The sequence below is a fragment of the Solanum pennellii genome, chromosome 5 (assembly GCF_001406875.1).
Source record: "Solanum pennellii chromosome 5, SPENNV200".
Lineage (NCBI taxonomy): Eukaryota > Viridiplantae > Streptophyta > Magnoliopsida > Solanales > Solanaceae > Solanum > Solanum pennellii.
The window spans coordinates 76,952,476-76,972,750 of record NC_028641.1 but is presented as its reverse complement, the minus strand read 5'-3'; the positions used below and the strand labels follow the sequence as shown (position 1 = coordinate 76,972,750).

The following is a 20,275-nucleotide window of genomic DNA, read 5'->3' as shown; positions in this document are numbered from 1 at the left end:
TTCAAGAGGCACACTTTAAAAAGTCATAAATTTGAACAAATTAGGTAACAATAAGTGCTTTTTATCCCCTATTTTATTCCATCAAAAAGAAAAAATTATATGATATGGTTGCTGAAAATGTAAAGTTTTGATGTCACTTTTTTGTTTTGAACAAGACAATTGCACTCACCCTTTTGTTCAATAGAAACAACAAAAATGTGTCTACCACTCCTAAAAAAAAAATCATAAATGTATATTTGCGCGATAAAATCTTGTATAATAAATTTTTATAATTTTTTATTTTTCTTGAAATATCAGCGTAACACAAAAAAATTTATTATCTGAATCTCCTTTATCAAAAAAAACTTACGCTATATATAAAATTAAATTTTATATATATATATATAATAAGTATTGAATTCCTTTAATTTGTTCGTGTATTTTCCTGACATATATAATTCTACTTAAACTTATTTTAATAGTCATCAAGATACACATAAACTTATTTTAGCTCTATTATTACATGAAAAAAACGTAGAAGAATAAGATATTCGACTACTTTCAAAAGTATCACGCAATAATAGAGCTAAGAGAGCACAAGAAATTCTTGCGATCAATCTGTTCATCGAAAAATTATACTATAGTAATTATATATGACTATAAGAACAGTAATAAGATAGGGAAAATGCACAGATACCCCCTCAATCTATGCCCGAAATCTCAGAGACACACTTATACTATACTAAAGTCTTATTATCCTCCTAAACTTATTTTATAAGTAGTTTTCTACCCTTTTCGGTCTATGTGACACTAACTTTAAAATAAAAAGTCAACCAGCATTGGGTCCACAAGATAGTGCCACGAAGACCGAAAGAGGGTAGATAATTATTAATAAAATAAGTTCAGAGGGGTAATAGAATTTTAGTATAGTATAAGTGTGTCTCTGAGATTTCGAGCACAGATTGAGGGGGTACTTGTGCATTATCCCAATAAGATATGATCACATGATCATGTGGTAGCAGTTAAGAAGTTCATGACATGATCATGTGGTGTGAATTAGAGTACAATTGTTTGTACAAATTCAGTTTAAATTAGTTTTATTTAAATGTTGCTCAAAACAATATATATTTTGTATATTTATATATATATATAAAAAAAACAGCCTGGAATGACAAAAATATAGGACCATCTTGCACTCTTTACAATATTACCATCAATCATCTAACATAATGTCTGCCTAAGGTACTCTCCCCACCATTATTTTGGACTGTTTTTTTTTATAGCGATCGTGTTCGAGTCAGTTTATAGACGTTTTCAATTATTAATCAATACTTATTATTATCTTTACTTGGCTCATTTTACATCCATCATATAACTCTATCTATATTGCAGATTCAATTATTTCTCTTAGGAGATTTGAAATATAAAGAAGCAAATTTATAACGAACACAAATGGATTGAGTTTCTACTATATATACATAACACATAATGATAACGTCGATATTTTCAGTAAGAGGATTCAAAAAATAAAGAGAGAAGCACACCAGGAGGCCTAGGAGACTCGACGTTTATAATAAATACACATTCAGTGAAAGAGATTCTGATAAACCTCCGACCTCGATAACAAATGTTACTAACTTAATGTTTTTTTCATATCCACTGAAATTTAAACCTTGATCTATCTCATATAATGCCTATGCAATTTTTTGACAGATGGGCCACCCCCATAACTCATAAGTGACATTATTTGGGACCTTTTTTTTAAAAAAAAAAATATATGATATAATGCATGCATGTTTTATTTGAGAATTGAGATCCAAATGAGCTGAAATTTGTATATGAAATATAATATGGTGTCTTTTGTGAATGATGAGATTATATTATATTTTATATCAAGGATCAAACAAGAGGCTTTTCCATATTTATGAAGGCACCAACCATCTTAAATAATTATCTGATATTCGATATTCACTTACCTCAACTAGTTCGAGTTTGTATCATGCTTGGGATACTCTCATTATTAGGGATTGTTCTAATATCAACAGTCAAATCTGAAGCCTCTGATTAAAATGAAAAAATCTCATCCGTTACGATAAAACTCTTGATGGTAAATAAAATCTTACTACTTTACTAGTTTCCATTTGTCTTCAGCCCATTATTTGGGAGTTTAGTCCATGAGATTTTGCCTAAATAGTTGCTTGTATAACTTGCGAGTTCAGTTGACTCTAGTAGTTTTGACTCGAAACCTATAAAAGCGAGTGAAAATAATATATTTCGCTTTGTGTCCTGGAATTAGAACTCATAAAGTTGAAATCCTAAATCCGATTTTGTTAATGCTAGCACCAGACAAAAATGAGTTCTAATTTTGTCCTTTTTTTTGACATAATGAAATAATTGTACTCATCTTCACATGCTTGGAAGCTGAATAAGAGGCAGAATGAGCCCATGAAACTGACACAAAATGGCCAGGGGTTAAGTCCAACTTTCCTGTTGAAGCCAAAAGAAAACACATACAATAATAGAATTCCAATATTGAATCCACAAGTTTGTTAGAGAAAATGTCTCTACTCAAATTGTATTGTGAGTGAGTCATAATATTATGCACTCAATACCAATACAGAGGCGGAGGCAGAATTAGAAACGAAAAAAGAAAATCGCGACTGAAAGTCAAATCTCTGACTTAATACTATGCTTGATGGGATGGTAAGTACCCTTCCATCCTTCCATCGTTAACCAGAGGTCTCATGTTCAAAATAACAATCACTAAAAGTTCTACTTTTCATTATTGCAATGAGAGAAGAATAATTTGGTCCCTATTATCATTGAAACCTGATGGGGACACTAATACTTTCTCCCTTTCTAACCACAACTAGCTTCTAACAAGAAGATATGGGGTATTAAGAAATTGACAACCAAACATGAGAAGTGCAGGATGTCCGAAAAAAGACGTTAGGTGATTTTAGCAGAGAGAGCCATTATTAGAAAGAGAGATAGAAGAGCAACAGTGACCTAAACAGTCCTGTGATCACTTCTCAACCTGCAATTACACAAGGATGTAGCAGGTACCTAGTGGAATAGTCGAGGTGCACGCGAACTGACCCAGACACGGGACATCACTATTATTTTCATCTATGTTTTGATCTTCCGATTACTAAAACAAAAATTCAATGCAATAAAGAAGTTGACATTGTTTCAACAGGACTACCTAATGAGACTCACTTAATTTTCACATAAATCATCAATGTAGAGGGTTAAGTATACTAAAGCTTCACTTCTTATTCTAGTTACTCATGCCTGAATCTAAACATCCTATAAACAGAAGACCGTCTACATCTATATCGTAACTTAATCATATCCTAAACTCTAATCTTCTTTGTGATTAGATCCATTACTCAGAAAAGATCAAGGTCAGTCAGAGGAGCACCTCTCTGGTTGACAAATCCTTTCTTACTGACTGTAGAAACTCAAATATAAATTAAAAACAAGTTATTTGAGTCCCATTCAGCATAAATCAAAATTCTCCCTGCTATGAACTCAAAAGTTTAATATGGTAGACATGCTGATAAAATAATCAAGAAGCCCCCTTCAATCGACATGTGTTCGAAAGAAATCTGTTCAACATTTAAAGTTAAAAACAAGCAAAGTTTACAACAGCAAAAATACTTGTTGATTTATATATAGCATGACAGCAGGTACCTCATTGCCATGCTGACCCGAAAACTTCCACCAACTGTAGATCTCTCATCCATTGTCTGGTCTTAGTAGACAGTAATCATTGACTTAATCAGAATCCACAAAGTATTCTCCTTCATCAGATGGCTCATCAAAGGAACGCATGTCAAGCTGGTAGCGAAGGATTCCTCCAATGCCACCAAATCCTCTGCAGAACTGTGACCCCTCTTGAGACCTGTTAGTGACAAACTCAAGTGAACAACCAAAAGTTTTGTATTCATTGGCAAACCACTCCAACAGGGGCATTTTATCCTGAACCTCCAATTCAGCTGATGTGGCAGAATCCTTAAAGTTACTATTATCAGCCTCTTGCTCCTTGTTTAGGTGCTTAATGACAATCTCATTAGTCACACTGTTTTTCAATACGTAACGGTTTATATCAAGATTTTCCCACACAATTAGAGTTTCAACAGCTCCCATCTCCAAACCTTTTATTGTGTCATCCACACCGAATACATACTTGCCAGTATCTTGACTGATTTCCTCAAAGAATTTCCCTATCAAGCGCTTTTCTTGTATAAACTTCACATTTGCCAATATCTCAGCAGACAGCTCGATTGCCTGATTGAAGCCATTTTCTCCACCATAGGACACATCAACCACATTAAGTATCTTTGCTTGTAGACGTGGATCAAACATATCAGATTGGCTTAGCTCCGTCTTGAAATCAGCTGATCCAGCAAGTATTAGTCCAGATACATTTGGCTGGCTAGTGGCTGGGTTAATGAAGAATTGAGTAGCAAGCTCTGCTGTCTTTCTCACATAATTATGACGTTTCTCCATTCGAAGACGAGCAAACCGAAGAGCTGATTGACCTCCTCTTCCATGCTTCTTTGGGAGATCAACAGTGAACTTATGAAGAACTTCTCGGGTGTTGCCACTCAAGGTCCCAAAAAGGGTCCCATTACCATCCATGACAATGAAACCAAACTTCTCATCAGATTCCAACAATTCACCAAGAGGTTCAGTATGAAATTTGTTGTCACATAAGTATAGAGACGCATTTATGGGTTTAAAAGGCGTAAGATCAAAGGTGACCTTCTTTTCCTTTCCATCATCCGTCACTATAGTTCCAGTGTAAAGCAGCAAACCATTAGGAGGAACTTTGTTATACAGTTTAAGCCTCTGCTGAGCAGACGTTATTGCACCAAGCACAGACTGACGGTTTACTCTGCTCTTAATATTTGATGCAGTACCATATTCTTCTGCCAGCATCTTGGTAATACGAGATATCTGATCACCAGGGGGTATGATAAGAGAGATCATGCTGGTGCCATTTCCTCTGGCAGATTGTAGGGCTTTGATTAATTTTTTCATTTTCCATATTTCAATATTCTTATCATTTTCTTGGCCATCTGCCATTATTGCCAATTGATCCCAAGCACCTGCTTCAGCTACGAATCAATCTAAAGTAGAGGCATATTGAAGACAAATTAGAGTCCACATAGATCAAATACATAAGAAACAAAGAAACATGAGATAAGAAAAAAACTGCAGGTGCATTCCAAAGTAAGTATTTTGGAGAAGTATGATCCGGATGTATCAATGATCGCATATTCCATCACACATAAAGGATCAGAAGTACTTAAAACTGAGAGAGATTTTAGCATATCCTATATCAACTATCTAACAGGTTCAATTGAACAAACAATCTGTCTTATTGGTTTATGTACTTGACAACATGCAAGTAGACTTCTAGGGAAGCATAAGGAGAATTATGCTGTCTTCAGCTTGCACTTGCACAATTGAGAACATTACAAGTCTTCTTTTTGCATAGAGTGTCTCCTAGTTGTAACTATGAACTAACTCAATCAACTACACCAATCCTAAACTGGTCAAGTCCAACTATACAAAGCCTCTTACCGATACCACTTTATTCAAGCCCATTTTTTTCCAATGCTGAATAACTTGTCTTTAACCAGAAACGATATACCAGCTGTTACTAAATGCCGAGAAAATTAACTTAGGTTGGATATGAAGAATATCAAACCCACATACTCAGCTAAAAGTGATGGCTGGTTTAAAATCTTGTAAGGACAGAGCACTTTTATAAATCTCTAATCAGACACCAATAAAACAACTCTCATACCTCGAAGCTGTGTCGCTTGGACTCTTCAAAAATGTCAATGGGTGTGTTTTGGATTCTTCAAAGGGAAACTTACATAAATATACTATAATAAAAAAATATTTACCATTTATAGCAATAATATTTTTACCTCACTTGATCACTTTTAATTCATTTATAATACAAGTTTAATACATATTACAAATTTAACAAAGCATTGCTATAAATGGTAATAAACAAAAAGTATCGCTAAAATCAGTAATTATTTTTTAAAATGTATTAATTTATGTAATTTTTCCTTCTTCAAAAGTAGTGTATTTTTTGGAGAAGAACCCGCACACTTAGCCTCTAAGCAATTTATAACACAACCTTTATGTTAGTATGGGTCTAACCACACATTATTACTAGCCCTACCGATGCGTACATACATCAGCTGACACCTTCTACCACAAAGCAGTTAGCCTTTATGTTCCATTACAAATCTTAGGCCATTTTCATTTTTACCCATTGATGCCTTATACATCACACCCTTTGGGGTGCAGCTCTTCCCCAAACCCCACGTTAGCGCGATACTTTGTGTACTTTGGCTTCCCTTTTGATTCTTTACTAGCAAGAAAAAACATGAACCCCAATTCAGAATTTCACATTTTGCAGTAGTGCTAACACCACTGATGAAGGAACCAATAATCTATCAGATTACCATATGAAACAAAATCAAGAATTCAAGCAAATCCCAGCTATAGATTCCATTTAGAAGAATTCTAACCAATAGTACCTTCAATCCAACAAAACCCAAATCAAAACTTTCAAGCCAAACCATAAAAGGACATCAAGAATCTCAAAAGATCACAGCTGAAGATTCCGATTCTGAGGACTTACAACCATGAATAACTTCAATCCAGCAAAACCCAGATAAAAAACTACAAGCTAAATCATAAACCAAAATCAAAATTCTCAAGAAACCACAGCTAAAGATTCCAACTTTGAGAAATTCCAACTAATAATACCTTCAATCCAGCAAAACCAATATCAAAAACTACAAGCTAAACCATAAAAGTAAATCAAAAATCACAGTTAAAGATTACACTTTTGAGGAATTCCAACTAATAATACCTTCAATCCAACAAAACCCATATCAAAAACTACAAGCTAAACCATAAAAGTAAATAAAAAATCACAGTTAAAGATTACAACTTTGAGGAATTCCAACCAATAATACCTTCAATCAGCAAACCCCATATCAAAAACAGCAAGCTAAACCATACAGAAACTCAAACATCTCAAAAACTCACAGCTAAAAATTTCAATTTAGAGAAATTCTAACCAATAGTACCTTCAATCCAACAAAATCCATATCAAAAACAGCAAGCTAAACCATAAAAGGAAATCAAAAATCTCAAAAAAATCACAGCTAAAGATTCCAACTTTGAGGGATTTCTACCATAAATAACTTCAATCCAACAAAACCCATATCAGAATTACAAGAAAAATCAATAAAAAAGATGCTAATTTTGAGAGAGAAAAGGGGTAGAGTACCTGTTCGAAGCAGTGTTTGGAGTAAGCTTGAGCACAAGCTGGTTCATGGAACTGTAAAATCCCAATATTAATTGTTTTCCTATGAAAAAATATACTATATTATATTTATTATTCATAAAAAAAAAAAAAGGCAAATAAATATTTGGTAAGTAAATAAATTTTATCTTCACCAAATTAGAAGTATGTATAAATCTATTAAATAAATACTACCCAATGTGAAAAATAATAATAGGACAAAATATGGTCCAAAGTGGAAAATAATTTGTTTTATTTATTATTATCATAAAACACAGTAATATTTGAAAGAAGACATTAAAATAATACAATTTTATTTTTTAAATGTAAAATTGTAAGACTATAATTTATAAATCACATTTTAGAACAACAATTGCAAAACAAGGTCTCTTTTATAAGATATGATTAAATTACTCCCTATGTATTGTATGGATTGACAAATTTATTTAAAATATCATCCTCAAATTTCAATTATATAATTGAAATTTTCGGATAATAACTATTATTTTCTTTAAAACGAAAATTGTATTAATAGCAAATTAATTATCCACATTAAATATCATAATCACAGTTTGATTTAATTGTAACCCGTAACAAACTGTTGTCATTTGTCTCTCTGCCAAGGTTTTCTCGCTCGCCACTCTCGTCAGTCTTTCCCTCGCCCCTCTCGCTTTTATACAAATACAAATGTATAAAATGTGTTTGTGTTTGTATAAAGCGAGAGAAAATTGTATATACAAATACAAATACATATATTATCATTCTATACACTTATGGTTATACAAATATAAATCGTTTTCTGCCTAGTTTTCTTTTGTCTTTCTCTCTTTCTCGCTTTGTACAAACACAGATTATACAATGATTCTTTTGTATATGTATACCGAAACAGATTATACAATTACTTCTTTTGTATACGTATAGCGAAATACACATATTAATAACCATAACAAACATAAAATTTGTTATGAAGCACAATTATGCAAACTATATCTATAACATACAAATGTAATTTTTATGCTAGTTATATGTGAAAGTTGCTGAAAACTCATTTAAAGTAAGAAGCCCATTATTTAACTTTGGCCCATCATGATATGGGCCTTAACAAATTAAAACCCAAAGTACATTCCAATATAGGATTATTTTGAATCGTTATTTAATTTTTAATTTTATTTTAAAATAGTTGAGTAAAAATAATTTTTGATGAGGATTTCGAGACTCAAAGTATAACACTCGAAAATTAGCAAAAAGCCTCGTTGTTTAGGGGTGATCTCGTAGTTTCTATGGGATAGAGATGATGGGGTCAGTCCATGAATTTTTCTTCCTTTTCTTTTGATGCATTTCGCTCAAATGGTTGAAGGGAGATATAGTTCGTTAAGTTATTCACGAGGGTCAACTTGATCATTATTCCCAAAGATCTCATATGAGGAAACCTTAGAGAGTTGTCAACTTCAACTATCGTCTATATTCAATCGATACTAGATCTGATCAATTGTTCATCATACCTTGTGTGCGTTCTTGACAGCTTATCTTTGTATGCCCACAATTTATGGAGGATCACAAGGATTTAGTACAAAAATATGACAGGTCATCAATAAGTTTTGATGAATAAACTTGTCAAAGTCTTGGCAAATCATCAGAATTTAACATAAGTTTGAGTTTTAACTTTTAAAAGTACAATTGCTCATATATTAAGCAAATCGTAACGAATTTTTTAAAAGTGAACTTATAACATGTCTTGATAAATCTGTCACAACCCAAGCTCATGACACGTATTATTCACTTTGACGTAACTGATCTCACAAATTTGTCTCTTGAGCTATATATCATCATTCAATCTAAAAGTCTGTATCATATAACCTTTACATAATATGCTCTAATAAAAAAAATTTACTTTTCATTCTTATTTGCAATTCACTCGAGATATCACAAACATTCCTTCTTCTAAAACTTATCACCCAAAAAAAAAAAATGTCATATGCCATAAATTAAAGTTAAAAAAGAAACTCAACTAAAAAAAGAAAAAAAACATTCTTTTTTAACTTTAATGTTTTTGGCACATATTTTTTGACTAATTAAGTCACCAACCCAACAAACATAAAAAGGGGGATGTGTGCTTCTCTTTCTCTAATTCTATCATGAATTTACTTTTAACACACATATATATAATAAAAATAAAATATAATCACCAAAGATTTATCAGTATAATAACATATTAGTTAATTATTTTATCAAAAAAGATGATTCATTTGTAATTATTTTATATATGATATGATTGTATAAACCTTATTACACTATATTATATAAAATTTAAGTTGTATACACTGATCATATAAATATATTTGTATCATTAAGTTATTTATGAGCCAGATAATTTTTAATTACTATATTCTTTTTCGAGTGGACATTAAATTTAAAATAAAAAAATAAAATTTTAAAACTTTTAATCTAAAATAAATCTTATGTATATAAAACAAATAGAAAAATTAATAATAAATTGAAAGAAATGGTAACTATCATATTATTTTTTAAAAAAAAATCTTATATCAATGTATATAAATTAGATTCTTTTGGTCTCTCTTTCTAAAAATCAAATACTCATAATTTGAACATGAGAATGAGAATATTGAAAGAGACATATAGATCAAAAGCTTATATAAAAAGCACAAAAAAGAAGAGTGGCATCAGATCCAAGAGAGTGTTTCACTTACTTTTATGCAAATTAAAAAAACAAAATCACTCACTAATTACTACTCTTTTTCGTTTCAAATTATGTATCGAATTTTTTCTTTTATACGTTCTTTAAAAAATATTATCACTTAAAATCTCTCTACTAACGAAAGTTGTGTTACGAAACTTGAAAAGATATTACTGAAAAATCAAAATATTTTCACTAAAAAAGATAATCCAGTGACTATTCTGATTGTTTTTTTTATAGAATTGATGACAAGAAAAACTAATAGTGTTTTCATACGAAAAGAAAAAAAAGCTTCCCCCTATTCGATAAAAAAAATATTTCTCATCGTGCATTTTTTTCCAATGAGCTTATTCGGTAGAAAATAAATGATTTTTTTTATAACATGTATTTTCTATTAATTCACGATGGGAAAAAAATTTAAGATATTGCAATTTAATAAATCACTTGAATCGTGATACAATATTTTTGATGCCATAAAATTAGACTAGCAAACTATTACAATTTTTTTTAAAGGATCAAACAAGAATTTTCAAAATGATAAATAATTCAATATAAGTATTTTTTAAAATTATAAGTAATAGATAATAGATAATTTGAAAGTAAGGGGATATACAAAGGGAAAATGCACAAGTACTCCTTCAATCTATGCTCGAAATTTTAGAGACATATTTATACTATATTAAGGTTCTATTACTTTCCTGAACTTATTTTATAAGTAATTTTCTACTCCTTTTCGACCTACGTGGCACTAGCTTGAAAAAAAATCAGTCAGCGTTGACCCCACAAGATAGTGTCATGTAAACCGAAAAGGGATAGAAAATTATTAACAAAATAAGTTTAAAGGATAATAAAACCTTAATATAATATAAATGTGTTTCTGAAATTTCGAACATAGATTGAGGAGGTACTTATGTATTAACCCGTATATAAAAGCAAAGGAAAAGTACAAAAAGCAAAATATAGATTCTAAATTAATATCATTGATTAATTCTTTTTTGCCTCATAGTTTATAAAGGAGCACTGGCATCAGATCCAAGAAAGTGTTTCACTTACTTTAATGCAAAAATCACATATAGTAATTATTATAAATTGAAAGCAAAAAGCTTTATTCTGACAGTGATACATTGATAATAAATGGTTCTAATAACATTTATTTAATATTATAAAAAATATTGTTCAAACATTTTTACAAGAGAATTTTATAAAAAAAAACATTGAGAAAACAATAAATATTTTTTTTGGTTTTGATCGTGTGACAAATAATGATTGGATTTTCTTTTTCTATCTTATTCCATTTATCGCTATTGATTATTGATATTATAAAAGTTATTTTTTATATTTTTTTATGTTAATTCATGATATGTTGATTTCTCGCATGATTACTTAATTAATATTTATTATCTTTCAAAAAAAGAATCAAATTTTCGATTCTAATTTTCTTCAATAACAACGAAAAATAAATAATTTTTTAAAATAATAACTATTAACTGAATGACTTATAAAAATCAAAACAAAAACATGCAAAATATCATAAAGAAAGTAAAAAAATTCTCATTTCCTTCTTACATTAATAATTAAATATTAAACATGATTTGTTTATCCACTGCCTCAAAAATCCCAAAATCATACACAAAATTCAAATCCAATGAACCATTATTTTCTTCAGTAATATTTGTAGGAAAACATGTTCTTGAAATTGAACTAAAGTACTCTTCACAGCTAAAAATGATTATAGAATCTTTAATTAACACTAAATCACCATTAGGAAGTGCTAATTTTCCACTTTCAATAGCTTTTTGAATACCCTTTTGTGAAAAATAATCAACTTGATCCATATCTTCCATGAAGAACACTCTCCTTGGATTTTCTTGAATTGCATTTGTAAATCTCTCGAGATAACTCCGACCTGTTGAGATATAATATAATTAAGTAATTAAATATCTGCCACCACTCAGGTCCACACGTCAAAGCCGGGGTGTGTTGAGACATAACATGATTAATAACTTGTTTGGTCAAACTTCTTGAAAGTTAAAAAATGCTTATTTTAGAACGTTAAGGTGTTTGACCAAACTTTTAGGGTTTAGCGGCTTTCAAACACAACTTGTTTTTCTAGCATCGATAGGCTTTCAAATTGATTAACCAAACACAAACTGCTACTATACTCCAGAAGTTACTTCTCACGAAAACCGTTCTTCAAAATAAGTAAATTTTAGAAGTTTGACCAAACAGGCGGTAAGTAATGAAAGTGCATTGAGGGTAGGGGTGTGGATGGGATAGGAGAAGTTGAAACATAATATAATGAAGTAAATAAAAGTTTGTTTTTTTTGGTAACGATTTCATTGTTTTTAGATGAGATGGTGAGACAGTTCAACAGTACTATACCTTGCTCGTCGCGAGATCTTTTGTTATTGACTTCTTGATCAGTTGAATCTATTCTTGTTGATGATGAAAATGTACTTAATCCAATGGAAATGTAACAATCTTGAGAGCCAAAGATTACTTTAGCTAACTCCTTTGATATTTTCTCTTTGCCATGAGTATCAACACCTAAGAACAAAAGCCAAGTTTCTTCCTTTTTGTGTCTACATTCAAGAATAGTGCTTACTATATCATGAATGATATCTTTTTGCCATGGAACTTTTTCCTCCAATGCCTTGCAAACAATCTTCACGTTGCTCGAACTGTTCAAAAATGTTGACGAGTATGTGCATTTCTGAAGGATCTGACACGAGTGCAGCAACAGTTCTGGAGAGTCAGAGCAACATAGCTCTAAGTTGTCAATATGTCCACTTGTTTCACTTGATGAAGCTGAATTAGGAATCGAATTGGGATTCGATAGAAGTTCAGGCTTTGTATTCAAGAACTGATGTTCTTTCTTCGATATCGAAGTAGAGGAACAAGGAGATGATGAAGATGGACTTAAAAAGCCTTTCTCTATAAAGCTATGATCATGTTTGTGTACAGAACTGCAAAGAAATTAGTGCAAATATCAATTATATAGTATGAAGAAAGTAACTTGAATATTAAGTTATAATGGAAAATTGTGTACTTTCCGTCTATGTTGTTCTGACTCTCCAAAAATGATGCCGGACTTGTGTTAGATCCTCGAAAAAACCACTACTTTTGAAGGATCCAACACACACCTGTCGTCATTTTTGAAGAGTCTAAGTGATAAAATACGTAAACAAGGAGAATAGTTTTTGGTTAATTTTCTGTGTATTGCTTTTGTGAAATAACTATTACATTTATACAGGTAAGATGGAAAGAGATACGGAACCAGATAAGGAAAAAGATTATACAGAATATATTACTAACATAATTAGTCTATTCTGTTCCTATAATTATTTTGCTAAGTATGGGTATTTTCTACACTCCCCCTCAAGTTGTGCACTCGGATTTCCAATGCTCAACTTGCGCAAGACATTGCTGAAAGCTTCAGTACTAACAGCCTTGGTTAGGATGTCTGCCAGTTGATCTTTTGATCGAACAAATGGAAGTTTGATAACCTTGTCTTCTAACTTGTCTTTGATGAAGTGTCGATCAACCTCAACATGTTTTGTTCTGTCATGTTGGACAGGATTTCCAGAAATACTTATTGCTGCTTTGTTGTCGCAAAATAACTTGCAGGCTGTTTTCTGAGGAAAACCGAGTTCATTTAGCAGTTTCCTAATCCATAGGATTTCAGTTATTCCTTTCACAATTCCTCTGAATTCAGCTTCCGCACTTGACAGGGCTACAACCTTTTGCTTCTTGCTTCTCCAAGTGACCAGATTCCCTCCTACCAAGGTGAAGTATCCAGAAGTGGATTTCCTTTCATCTCGGTCTCCGGCCCAATCTGCATCGGTGTAGGCAGTTATATCGAGGCTATCATTTTTCCCGAAGTAGATCCCGGTGCTGCTTGTACCCTTTAGATATCTCAGAATCCTCATTACTGCTGTCATGTGATGTATTTGGGGTAGATGCATGAATCTACTCACTATCCCCACTGCATATGCAATATCTGGTCTTGTGTGGGCTAGATAAATGAGTTTCCCAACAATCTTCTGATATTGTTCTTTGTCAGTTGCCTTTGCCCCTTCTATGACCTGAAGACCATGATTTGCTATAATTGGAGTGTCAGCCGGTTTACTCCCTAACATTCCTGTTTCAGTTAAAAGATCAAGAATATACTTTCGTTGGTGAATAAAGATCCCTTGCGTGGATCTTAAGACTTCTATACCAAGAAAGTACTTTAAGTTTCCTAGATCTTTCATCTCAAATTCCTGAAACAACTTCCCCTTTAAGGTAACAATTTCTTCTTCATCATTTCCGGTGATGATCATATCATCTACATATATAATTAGACAGGTGATTTTCTGATTTGCCCCTTTTATGAATAAAGTATGATCAGAATTACTCTGTCTGTACCCAAATTTCTTCATAGCCTTAGTGAACCTTCCAAACCAAGCTCTTGGAGACTGCTTTAAGCCATACAGGGCTTTCTTCAATTTACATCCTTCTCCATCTTTAAAGTCATGAGAATATCCTGGAGGGGGTTCCATATAGACTTCTTCTTCAATGCTTCCATGGAGGAAGGCATTTTTAACATCGAACTGATACAAGGGCCAATCTTTGTTTGCTGCTACAGAGAACAATACCCGTATTGTGTCTATCTTGGCTACTGGGGAAAAAGTCTCTGAATAGTCGATCCCAAAGGTCTGAGTGTAACCCTTGGCCACCAATCTTGCCTTGTACCTTTCAATGGTTCCATCTGCCCGGTGCTTAATGGAGAATACCCATCTACACCCTACCTTCTTCTTCCCTTTGGGTAGAATACATTTTTCCCATGTGTGATTCTTTTCCAAGGCAACATATTCATTTTCCATGGCTTGTCTCCACTTCTCATCTTCAAAAGCTTCTTCCACGGTTCTGGGAATGTTTGTTGAGTACAGGGAGGTAGTGAAGGCAACAGCTGTGTTGGACAAGTTTTCATTGCTGATTCTTTCTATGGGGTATCTGGACCGTTGATCTTCATATTCCGGGTCATACCTTTTGGGAGGAACACCTCTCGTGCTTCTGTGAGGAAGCTCATATCTGTTTTGACAATTATCACTAGACACAGAGTCAGTAGGAACAGTACACAATTCAGAATTTACCTCAACTGATGTTGACTCAGGGTGCTCAGTGGTTGTCATTGGAGTGGTTTGAGGAGAGGGAGCTGATACAGATGTTTCAGAGTTGACGTCGGTGGTATTGCTTACTTGCGTTGGAGGATCAAGGTCCATCATTTCTGGATATATTAACCAGCTAAGGTCATCATTCGTAGTCTCCCCCTGAGGACCAGGCTGGGTATAGTAATAGGAGTGTTCAAAAAACTCGCAGTCAAGGCTGGTGTAGATTTTGTTTTGAATGGGATCATAGCATCGGTACCCTTTTTGAGTAACCCCATACCCAATAAAAACACATTTGATGGCTCGTGGTTCAAGTTTATTTCTGATTCTTTTTGGGAGATGAACATAGACAACACATCCGAACACCCGTGGAGGTAGAGAATGATAGGAAGGGATGGACACATGGGAAGAAAGAGTGTCAAGAGGAGTTTGGTATGCAAGAGGTTTGGTAGGTAGTCGGTTGGTTAGATATGTGGCTGTGGCAATGGCCTCTGGCCAAAAATGGACAGGGACATGGGATTCTAACATAATGGCTCTAGTAATCTCAAGAAGGGTTCGGTTTTTCCGTTCAGCTATCCCGTTTTGTTGAGGAGTGTCCGGACAGGTAGTCTGGTGAATGAGGCCATGATCAGAAATGAACTGTTTCATATCTAAGTTTATGTATTCTCCTCCGTTATCAGATCGAAGAATTTGAGGTTGGGCAGCAAATTGGGTACAGATCATGTTGTAGAAATTTATAAACACATCATATACTTCAGATTTATTTTTTAGAAAATAAACCCAACTCATACGGGTGCAATCATCCACAAACAAAACAAAATAGGAATATTTATAAAAGGCAAATTCAGGTGCAGGACCCCAGACATCAGAATGAATTAGGGTAAATGGCTTAGAAACATGAGTTGAACTGGGAGAATAAGAATGTTTATGACTTTTTGCAAGTACACATGCTTCACAGTCCAAAACAAAATCAATGTCCTTAAAAGAGGGAAATAATCGTTTAAGATAACTTAAAGACGGATGACCTAGCCGTCGGTGCCACATCCAGATCTGATATTCCGGCGACCCTTGAGCAAGCAAAGCGTTACCCTGTTGAGTCACCTCGTTCACATAGTATAGACCTCCTCTTTCAATACCACGACCAATGATCCGCCCCGTCTGAGCATCCTGTACAATACAATCAGAGGAAGTCATTAGAATTGTACAGTTTAGTTCCTTGGTTAATTGACTGACAGATAAAAGTTTGTGGGTAAGACTTGGAATTAAAAGACAATTTTTTAAATGGATTTCTGATGTAATATCCACATCTCCGGCTTGAGTAATTGGAATAAACTCCCCATTTGCAGTTTGAATCTTAGTACGGGTAGTTGATGTGGAGGAGAGAAAATCGGTTGGATCGTATGACATAGTGTCCGTGGCCCCACAGTCAAAAATCCAATTGGACTTATTGCACATGAGACCCACACTTTGTTTTTCCTTGGGTTTTTTATATAATTGGGCTTCTGATTTTTTGGGCTCAAGGGCTAAAGGGTCAGATTTTTTTAGGGCCTCTTGTTTTCCCTCACTTTCATTTCTAGAGGACGGCTCCTCTAGAATTTTCTCTCTTCTCCTTCCCGTCGCTTCCTCTGTCTCCATCCATGGTTCACCGGAAATTTTGGTGAACCCATCTTTGCCACTCATACCTGTTCTCCTGTCGGTAACGCTGGTCGACGAAGCCTCGCCGGTACCCGCTCGCCTGTTGGTGACAGTGGTTGACGAAGCCTCGCTGGTCGGTTCTCCTTCTCCGATGGCGGCGTTAGCCTTGCCGCCGGTCTTTGTTACCTTGGTGGCGGCTTTACGCTGTCTCAGATCTTCCCACCATTCTGGGTAGCCGATGAGCTTAAAGCATCCTTCCTTGGTGTGTTTGGTTCCTCCGCAGTGGCTGCATTTGAGGTGAGTTTTGTCCTCTCGCCGGAATGATGAATCTGACCGGCTAAATGAAGAATCTGACCGGCGTTGAGTGACAAGACCACTTCCGATCTCTGAGGGACCTCGTTCCAGTGATGAGTTGCCGGTCATTATGCCACGACGAGCAATTTCTCGTCTGATGGTGGCATATGCGGCATCAATGGTTGGAAGGGGATCTAGATTTAGGATGTCTCGCTTTTCTTTGTCAAGTGAATCATTTACACCGGCCAAAAACTGGTACAGCCTTTGTCGTTGTATAAATGAGTTGAACAGTGTGATGTCTTCTGCGCATTTCATTGGGTTCGGCATTCGTCTATCGATTTCTTTCCATAGGGTATTCAATTTACTGAAATAGACCTCTATCGTGTCTATCCCTTGTTTCATAGATGTTGCCTTTGTGTTCAGATCATAGATCTGCAGTTCATCTCTGCCGCTACTGAGTAGAGTTTCGATGCCTTTCCATAAATCTCGGGCAGTTTTGTAGTCCAAGAATTGATTCACGAGGTCTCCGTCAATATTCTCGATGATCCATGAAATGACCATCGAATCTTTTTGAGCCCATTGCTGGTATTCTGGATCGTCTGGTGAAATGGGATTGACGATGATGTGATTGAGTCTTCCCCGACCACCAATTGCTATCTGCATCAGTTTACACCATTTGGTGTAGTTGGTGAAGTTCAATTTTTCCGCGACTCGCACTGTTTGTGAAGTCACTGGTTCGATGTTGGTTGAGCTTTTGTTGAGTGTTTGGAACATTTGAAACAGTTGTTGCATATGTTCCATAGAAATAAGCTGGTTTGGATTTTCTGGTGGGTTTTCCGATGGGTCTTCCATTTCGGTAGATCCCGGTAGATGATGAGTACGAACAACCGTCGAAGATCGACCTTATGGCTCTGATACCATGATAAAATACGTAAACAAGGAGAATAGTTTTTGGTTAATTTTCTGTGTATTGCTTTTGTGAAATAACTATTACATTTATACAGGTAAGATGGAAAGAGATACGGAACCAGATAAGGAAAAAGATTATACAGAATATATTACTAACATAATTAGTCTATTCTGTTCCTATAATTATTTTGCTAAGTATGGGTATTTTCTACACTAAGTAGCTAGCATAACCCGAGGGTATGGCCTAGCTGATGAAGTGGTAAATACGCACAAGCTAGTAAGAACACCAGAATTATAGAACAATAAATAAGTAGAATTGTTATGGAAATATATTATACCTCTCAAGGTTAAGGCTGAGATCCAAGCTGACAACTGGAAGTGTAAGAGGATGAAGATCCCAAAGAGTCTGTAGAGAAGGATATCCAGTTTTACATTTCGTGTAAGTCGAAAAACTAGCAATTCCCATAAGCCATAGCCTTCTGTTTTCACTCATTTCGCCACATAACAATCGAGTAAGCTCCAATATCATGTAGTTGTTTTTCTGCTCATTGTGTACTTTAGTCCAAAACTCAGATATCCATTCAAGATCACCTAAGTATAAAACAACTCCTCTGTGTATATACCTTTTTAGCAAAATTCTTAGCTCTCTAATCTTGGTCTCGAACTCTTCTTTCGAGACATTTCTCAGTGTAGAAAGTGGAACACTTATGAACTGAACATGTTTCATGTGTGATGATACTTCTCCTTTATCGAACTTATCGACAACTCCTCTAACAACCCCTTCAGCATTGGCTAAACACTCTGCTACAATAACTGTGTTTCTCCTCTTCTTGTTCATCATTGTGTCTATAACACTCATCACATCATCATTCTTGATTTGATCATCACTTGACTTACCTAGTGACAGTTTAAGGTTATCGCCTGGTGGTATAACCATCGATTTTGAACTATCTTTCCAAGAAACCTCCGAAGAAACAACGTGTTCTACATTGGTTTTTAGTTGTATGTTAGAAAAACCGGTTTCCCTCATGACTCGGCTAACACTTGAATCATCACCTGATTTGCAAAGAAGGTTATTTCCTGATGCAATGACAATCGGTTTTGTGCTATTATCGGAGGAAATAGCGTGTTCTACATTGGTTTTTAGTTGGATGCTAGAAAAACCAGCTTCACTCATAACTCTGCTAACACTAGGATCATCAAGAATTGAAATAACAAGCTGGTCAATTTCTACTTTGAGGTGCTGCTGTTGTTGCTGATTCTCTACTGAACCACGACGTTGATAGGCTTGTGCCCTCTTAAATGCAGCATTTAAGGCATTAGAAAGAAAAGGAGGGTGAACATGAGGCTCGAGAATCGGATTAGATGCAGAGGTAGGAAGCCTATTGAGTGCTACATTGAAGCAAAGTTCAAGAGCTTTGTACTGAATTGGATGAGAATTTGTTTGAAAACAAGCTTTTCTTAAAAGCGTAGACGAAGAGGAAACTAACAATGCACTTGCTACATGAAGAGGAGTTACATGTGAATGTCCTCTTCTTTTAGCTAAGTTCAATGCTTGTTTCACTATACTTGAAGATTCAACAGTTAGTGCCTGTTGAAAACTAACATTAGTCCTCATTTTCACTCTTTTTTTTCGAAAGATCAAAGATCGATAAGCATAAGAGAAGTAGTGATTTTTTGTTGTGTGTTTTGTGGTAAGTGATAGAAGTGAAGGGAATTAATAGGAGTTTTTTTTAAGGCTTTGTGCTTTTCTTGTGGTTGTTGGTTTTGTATGAGAAAGTGTGAAAGCATGTGAAACAAAGCTAAATTGTCTCTCCTATCTTTTTGGCTTTTATAAGTGATAAAAGGAAACTAGACTGCCTATCTTTTATGGAAAAGTAGTAATAAGATATGATTATAGGGATCCGACCGCGTTCACTTTTACTTTTTCTAGCCAGTATACATATGTTATACACCGTTATACACATGCGTGGCTATTCATACTATACATCCGTCAGCTATTTTTAGTTTAAGCTGTTAGCGAACATATAGATAGAAGTTAATCTTGCTCACTGAAACCTTCATGAATATGTTGTGGTTTTATATAACTTTGATATACTGACAATGTAAGCAAACAAGTCACCGCGCTCATATTGGACTCATTGAGGCAGTCGTTACACCATTTGTGTTGGTCGTTACTTATTTGACAATCGTCTACAAGAGCAGCCCCCTTCCCCCCTTCGTTGAAAAATTATATTGTGCAAATAAGGCAAGTTACGCGGTACG

At 34.3% G+C, this 20,275-nt stretch overlaps 2 protein-coding genes across 2 annotated transcripts; both read right to left on the bottom strand.

The window, feature by feature from the left end:
- Positions 1-3,484: 3,484 nt before the first annotated feature.
- Positions 3,485-7,437, bottom strand: LOC107020540 (eukaryotic peptide chain release factor subunit 1-3-like). The gene is made up of 2 exons (XM_015220945.2): positions 7,313-7,437; positions 3,485-5,117 (listed from the first exon to the last, which is right to left on the bottom strand). The coding sequence occupies exon 2, from the start codon at positions 5,071-5,073 to the stop codon at positions 3,760-3,762; it is 1,314 nt and encodes a 437-aa protein (XP_015076431.1). The 5' UTR covers positions 5,074-5,117; positions 7,313-7,437; the 3' UTR covers positions 3,485-3,759.
- Positions 7,438-11,583: 4,146 nt separating this feature from the next.
- Positions 11,584-19,794, bottom strand: LOC107019782 (protein SMAX1-LIKE 3-like). Its single transcript, XM_015220156.2, has 3 exons — positions 18,349-19,794; positions 12,405-12,988; positions 11,584-11,928 (listed from the first exon to the last, which is right to left on the bottom strand). The coding sequence occupies exons 1-3, from the start codon at positions 19,626-19,628 to the stop codon at positions 11,597-11,599; spliced, it is 2,196 nt and encodes a 731-aa protein (XP_015075642.2). The 5' UTR covers positions 19,629-19,794; the 3' UTR covers positions 11,584-11,596.
- Between the last annotated feature and the right edge of the window lie 481 nt (positions 19,795-20,275).